Genomic DNA, 7,238 nt, shown 5'->3' on the forward strand with positions numbered 1-7,238 from the left:
TATTAGTATAAATTTGCGATTTTAAGTGTAATTACCGTTATATTGGAGGTGGGCGTGGTAATTGCCCAATTTGAAATACTGCTCAACAGATATCTTAAAGCGGCTTCTGAGACATTTCATCCAAGAGAACGGGGCCACAAACATTTTCCAAAAATTTTTAATTGGCTTATTTTATGCCGAAAATATAATTAACGGAGCCAGTATTTACGGAAATATCGCAGTTTTCGAATTTTTCGAAAATGCCGTTATAGGGGAGGAGGACGTGGTTACTGTCCGCCCATTTTCAATACGAACCTACCATGGGTAAAGCGCAACCTACACATCCAATTTCGTTGATATATCTCAATATTTANATACAGCGGTCATCACACTGACATATGTACGTGATCACAAATGGGCGATACTACACCCTTTTCCCAAAAATCTTAAATAATCGTATTTTTTATTAAGATATTGTTATTTGCGATTTTAAGTGTGATTACTGTTATATTTGGAGGTGGGCGTGGTAATTGCCCAATTTGAAATAATGCTCAACAGATATCTTAAAGCGGCTTCTGAGACATTTCATCCAAGAGAACGGGGCCACAAACATTTTCCAAAAATTTATAATTGGCTTATTTTATGCCGAAAATATAATTAACGGAGCCGGTATTTACGGAAATATCGCAGTTTTCGAATTTTTCGAAATTGCCGTTATAGGGGAGGAGGACGTGGTTACTGTCCGATTCCGCCCATTTTCAATACGAACCTACCATGGGTAAAGCGCAACCTACACATCCAATTTCGTTGATATATCTCAATATTTATTCGGCAAACGGACGGACGACTTTTTTCAGTACATGAATATAAGTATGTCTATATCTATCTCGATTCTTTAAGCCTGTTGGAAAGTAATAATATTACCTTCATGCTCAAGTACGTGCGGGTATAAAAACATTGCGAATATTAAAAAAAAAAAACTTCATGTGATTGCTGGACTGTGCTACTGTAAGTCATACTAAGACTTATCGAATAAGTGTCGCTAAATTTTTAACAAGTTGCATACATAAACACTCTATTTATATTTAAGGTTTTTGAGATACTTACTATTGTAATCAGATTCTGCCCGTATTGGCATACCATAAAAAATTGGGCAACAGTAAGGAAAAAGAAGCTTCCAAAATTAAGAAAACCATAACCATAACCTTCCAGCATGAGCTGAGCAACAATTATGCAAAAGTAGGTGCAGTTTGTTATTAATTTACACAGAAGGGTTGTACCAAAAACTTCATCTAGATCTGCACAGAGACTGCAAAACATTAAAAAAGAAATTGCGAATTAAAAACAAACAAATAAACATCTTTTCATTTGACACAAACTACAGTTTAATTATTTATTTGGCCTTATTTTTGTAGATCTATGTTTACTGAATTAGTTTACATATCTTCATCAGCAATGCCAAAGAATCTATTTGAATTTTTTTAGTTAGTTTGCTTTAAATACGATGACCAACCGTTCTTTATTGTACGGGAGAGTCCAGTTTTCAGCCATAAAGTGAAAAAGAAATTTCTAATTAATGACCAAAAAAACGGTTATATCTTCGATTTAAAAATTTAGAACTATATTTTCGAAAGATGCTTGTAAAAGGATGCCTGCAAAGTTCTAATTCTGAAGCTTTGACGTTTTCTTGGTTATACTTCGTACTGAATGCGTACTGCTAAACATATGGTTTGTAAGCCAAATACTATAGTATCCCTCGACGCCTATGCTTGTATATGTACATTTGTATGTACATACTCAGTACGGCACAGCTCAACCAATTACCTCAGAAAAAAATAATTTTTTTCTAGTTATGTAGCAACTAATTTCAAATTGATGCATAATCACCTAGCAGCCTCATTGAGGCTTTGTAAATAATTCTATATTAGTTGAAAAATCATCTAACTTTGGGCAATTAAGACATCTGCAAAAGAAACATACTGACTTTAATTGAAGTGCTTTAACCCAAATACATTTTAAAGTAATTGAAATCAAATGCAGAGTCGGACAATCGACTTGATGCTTGCACACAATTCAAACTGAACATTTGAAAACACACTTAGTACATACATAAATGTTGTGCCTGTAGCTGAGTGCGCAAANTCGGACAATCGACTTGATGCTTGCACACAATTCAAACTGAACATTTGAAAACACACTTAGTACATACATACATGTTGTGCCTGTAGCTGAGTGCGCAAAGATGCTTGTTACAATTGATTGCGGCCAAGAGTGTCCAGGTTTAAATCTCATTAGGCGGAATATTTCATTTTAAATTTTTATATTCGGTCTTTCTTAATTATGAAACAGCATCTGTGTAGTGCAGAACGAAGCGTATTTAAGCCAAATGCATTTTAAAGTAGTTGAAATCAAATGCAGAGTCGGATAATTGGCTGATGTCTGGGACAACGCCATGTTAAAGTCAAGGAAGAAAGTCAGATCTTCAACTAGTAGGTATGTAGATAAAAAAACTGGTTGAACATCGATATTTAAACTGTTTTCTTTCCGTACTGGGTATGTACGAGGGATGTTTGCAAAGTTCTGGGAATTGGGCTATAATTAAATTACGAAGAACTTATAGGCAATGTTCATGATTCAATAATAGAAAGGTTTTGTAATAAAACAGTCTTCTCGATTGAGCGACAAGTCTTGACATGTTTATGCAACTATCTAGTGCAATATCGTCCAGTCTGATTTACGTGTTCGAGTGATACAGACGCGTTTTCATAGCACTGTTTTTGTAACCATGGAAGACGCAGCAAAATTTGAAAGAGCTATAATTTGCTTTTTGCGAAAAGAAGTTGTGAAAACATCAGAAATTGTTCAGGGGACCACTGCGAAAGGCACTTGTCAAAAAAACGGCCTGGAAAGTTGCATGATCGTCCGCTATTGCAACAGCATAATGCAAGACAACACGAGAAAGACGAATCAGGAAATATCGATAAATTTGCAGAGAAGTAAGTTGGCATTTTGGTGTCACAAAGTGCCAGTTCTTTTCAGGCACTTTCTTCCAAACTAAAATGATTTTCAAACATACTTTGTATACTCTTCTTCTTTAAGCAGCCATTCTTTGAATAAAATCCATTCGTCAATAAAATAGCAATAGCGTTTTTAATTAGTTTTGTGTACTTCACTCATTTTAATCGGGATACAATTGCAAATTTCGAATTTAAATATTCAATCAAAATTATTGTTTTTTCCGCAAAAATTTTAATTAAAAACGGCCTCAATAAAATTGTTGAATAAAAGGATAAATAGTTAAATAAAACAGTGCATAGGAAAATTACACTCACCCAAGCATTAGTTGATGTTTTCTAATCCACTTCCTTAGGAAATCACAGTCTTCCTCTGATTTCTCCATACTTGGTTGATAAGTCTCAAGAGAGTAGCCCAAGTATTCCAACTGCATACATAATTGACCCGAAAATATGCTTATAAATAAATCGGTACCCAAGTTGGTTGTGGAACTAAAGTGACCATTTAAAGACTCCACCATATAAACGGGTATGTAATAACGTGGCGTACAATAGTCGAAGTTGTATGGCATTGGTATTGGATGCAAATATGGATATTCTGCTGCATCATAACCAAAACGATATATATCAATAATATACGTGACAATTGATTGCAACAGCGGGCTAAGCATTATCGATGCAACAACGGCCATATAAGCACAAATCATGACAGGTGCCCTTTGAAAACCGTATATATCAATTTTATATAATTTTTGCTCACTGGCTGTTTGTGGATACTCTGCTGCTAAGAAGTCGTAAATTTGACGTAAACGGTGTGCATTAAAAATAAAATATGCAAACTTCACGTTTGAATCGATGCCATAGGCGATGAAGGCGCCTAAACGGAAACTGTTCAGAATGTCATCTCTTATGACAAGCTCTCGCAGTGACATAAACATATAGATGCGGATACATATGGCGCTGAGGATCATAAATACAAGAACTGCTTTCATAAGTATCTGTCGCCAATAAGGCCGTGGCAACCGTTGAAAGTCGTATCCAACCGCGCGAAATAAAGCATTAGGCCCCCAAAAAACTTGCCCAAAGTCTACGGAATCCATTATTGAATATATAACAGCAACATGCAACAATTCGCAAGATTTAACAAGCTAATATCTCTGAACATATTTCGAAATGTGATATGCTTTTATACTCTGTCATTAATGTGTGGAATGGAGTATATGTATGTACATATGTACATATATATGTAGCACTGGCTACAGTTTGTCTTTGCGGTTAATGCACTTGTGGTTTTGTGACACAAACCAAGCAAGTATTTTAAAGCCTAGAGAAACAGAATATTAAATTAGTCGTATGGCCTTGAAACATTTTTTAGTATTCCATTTTATATACTGGATATTTGAAGCAAAAATTTATTTCGAATTCTGATCACGTTTTCTGTTCATGTTATATGTACATTAGACCATGTAGAAAAAATCATGAAATGCGATCTAAGTATCCTCCATGAATCCCCCCTCTACGATAATTCTAAGAGGTCGGGGATCGAGCCTCCATTTTCCTATAAGAATAATACACGTTTAAAAATGAATTCTTCTATTTTGAGATCAATATAATTTTCTAGGAACAATCAAAACGCTCCTTTTTAATCACTTGCCCTGTTTGGGTCAAATCTAGTTATTCAAAAAAGCTCCTAAACCATTAGCACACACAAGGGGTGGGTTTTCGGGTTCAAACCTCTCCCCCCCCCTAAAGCTAATAACCTGAAATACAAACTGTATCCCAAAGCAAGCTCAAGAAAAATCACAAGAAATATTTTTTATTATAAAGCACTTTGCTTTTGCTGTAAATTTTCTTGAAGATATAAATAAACGAGCATTTTTTTCTTGAGAGATGCAAATTGATTTAAGATATTTTGATAGAAGAAAATTCCTATTCCATTTCTTGTGCGCCATTTTATATGAATTTTTCGTTTTTTTTGAGAGCTCTTAAAAGTTTAACTGCGAATGAAACCTAAAAATATGCAATGCATACTCACTTACTGAGCCTAAAAGAGTTTACAACTGATATGTCCTTAACAAGGATTCGAAGATTTAGTTTGCCCACTTCGAATTCGTTCCACCAAAATTGCCTACATAACAAAAATTCAAGTTCACTTAATTATAAATATTAAAAAAATTAGGCAATCGTAAAAAATCACCATCTCATTCGAAAACCAGAAACCAGATATCGAGGAAAATGAACATTAAAACTCTTTTTTTTTTATTTTTTTTATTACTTTTGCAAGTTGAGCACATCTTGTGTTTATAGAACTTTATATTAAACAAGTAATTTCAAATTACGGGAAGACCCTTGAGGTACCATCTTTCCGATAAAAAAAAAGAATTATTNTCCGACGAATTGATAACCTACCCCTTTTTCGAAGTCGATTAAAAATGTTTGAGTTTTTTGCTAATTTTATGTAAATAAATGCAATTTATGAAACTTCAAAAAGTTTATTTATTTATTACACACTGTACATAAAACTTGCATAAATGTACTTTAATGATCATTTTATCTGAAGCGAATTTTCAGAAGTATAAACCCCTCCCAAAATATATTCCTGGGTGCGCCCCTGTCCTAAACTAATAATATGTTTCGAAAATGTTGTTCACATAAATTCATTAGCGCACACAAGGGGTGGGTTTGGGGTCCTCTTCCTGGTTTTCGAAACACCCTGGGTTTCGAGAGTGTCATCGTCCACCATTATCGATGGCGCTCTTACAGGCTGTAAACTTTCCCATAACATCATCAATCGAGCTTTCGGTGCTTAAGCTCTCCTGAGGGCCTCTGGGAGTAGTTCCCGCAGCTTTTTGTTATAGGGGTCACAATTGTTCTCCTAAAATGTCTAAAGGGGATAGTTTTAGAACGATCTTCGTGCAGAGAAAACTGAATATATGATCCGAGAAGGAGCGATCATCAAGAACCATTCAATCGTAAATGCGGGATATTACAGAAGACGAGGCTGGGGGTAAGGCCAAGATCACTTGCTTGGTCGCAATGCTAAAGTTGGGCTCATTTTCTCTATTACAGATACCTGAGTTTTCACTTAGAATATAATCAAAAAAAGACTCACCCCTCGCGTTGATGTCTGAGCTTCCCAGCACGAGTGCCCCGAATTTGCATTCGATCCAATAACTACATCGGCTTTGCTTCATCTCGCTTCGGCTATGTCGTCATGCGCCATTTATGTGGGTATCAGCCAGAGCTTTCTGGCGCCGTACTCCGGGCTACATAATCTCTCAAACGAATTACCAAGTTTTTTTCAGAAGGCATGCTTTCAATAAAGTAAATTTTATTTTTTCAAACATTTTCGTTTTATTTATTGAATTCTGTTTTTTCTCTGCAATAGAATGCCTAAATCGTTAAACTGTCAGGGATATTCATACATAATTGATGGTTTATACATACATAGTATATGGATGTTAATGAGTATAAATACGTATGCGATTAAGTGACTAAACATTTTCATGCTGCAATATCTGTTATCTTTCATTTAAAAGTCTCTGCGAATGTACATAAAGTATCTACATATGTTTAAGTAGGTAAAAAGTATGGTGTTTGAATTTCTCTTTGACAATTGCATTCGCTCATGGGTTGGGTTTTTAATATTGATAGATTGTGTATTAGATTGGCTGCCGAATTGTACATTACTCTTAGTACTATTAATGATTTTTTTAATCAATGCGATAATGTATAATATTCAATATACATATGTACATATGTATGTACATAAAGGTGGTCCAAAAAAGTAAAGGCGAAATTTTAATGCCCTTACCCCCTAGGAATGCGCTCAAAGTTTTCCATGTATTTTATATGGGGAAAAACAAGTTTTCGTAGAAATGGTATAGAATTCTTGAAAATCAATATTTTTCGATCGGAAAACTTTATTTTTCTGCAGGAGACTTCCAGTAACAATACCCCATTATTATTATTTAACCATTTTCTATTATTAACTATTATTTATAGGAGGCCTGAAAACCTAAAAAATACGATGGGCGATCCATGAAAATACGCTAGTACTTTGTCACATGCATTTTTGGACCACCCTGATGTATGTACATTCATACATATTTGTCTGCATGCATTTTCTTTTGTAATTCAAAACACTTGATAATACTTGTAGTTTTCCACATTCCTAAATTTCAAAAAAAGAAATTCCATTTCGGATACGCAAAACATCTACCTTTACTTGTTCGGTTTCTCCAA

General features: G+C 34.7%; 1 protein-coding gene across 1 annotated transcript; it reads right to left on the reverse strand.

Moving 5' to 3' along the window:
- Nucleotides 1-1,086: 1,086 nt before the first annotated feature.
- Nucleotides 1,087-4,093, reverse strand: LOC108367382 (Odorant receptor 49a; the record flags this gene model as incomplete). The annotated part of the gene is made up of 2 exons (XM_017621985.1): nucleotides 3,312-4,093; nucleotides 1,087-1,288 (listed from the first exon to the last, which is right to left on the reverse strand). Coding segments are annotated over exons 1-2 (984 nt in total), but the record flags the coding sequence as incomplete, so codon positions are not given.
- Between the last annotated feature and the right edge of the window lie 3,145 nt (nucleotides 4,094-7,238).

This window comes from Rhagoletis zephyria, unplaced genomic scaffold, assembly GCF_001687245.7.
Source record: "Rhagoletis zephyria isolate East Lansing unplaced genomic scaffold, Rhagoletis_zephyria_1.1 Rzeph_scaffold_02661, whole genome shotgun sequence".
Classification (NCBI taxonomy): Eukaryota; Metazoa; Arthropoda; class Insecta; order Diptera; family Tephritidae; genus Rhagoletis; species Rhagoletis zephyria.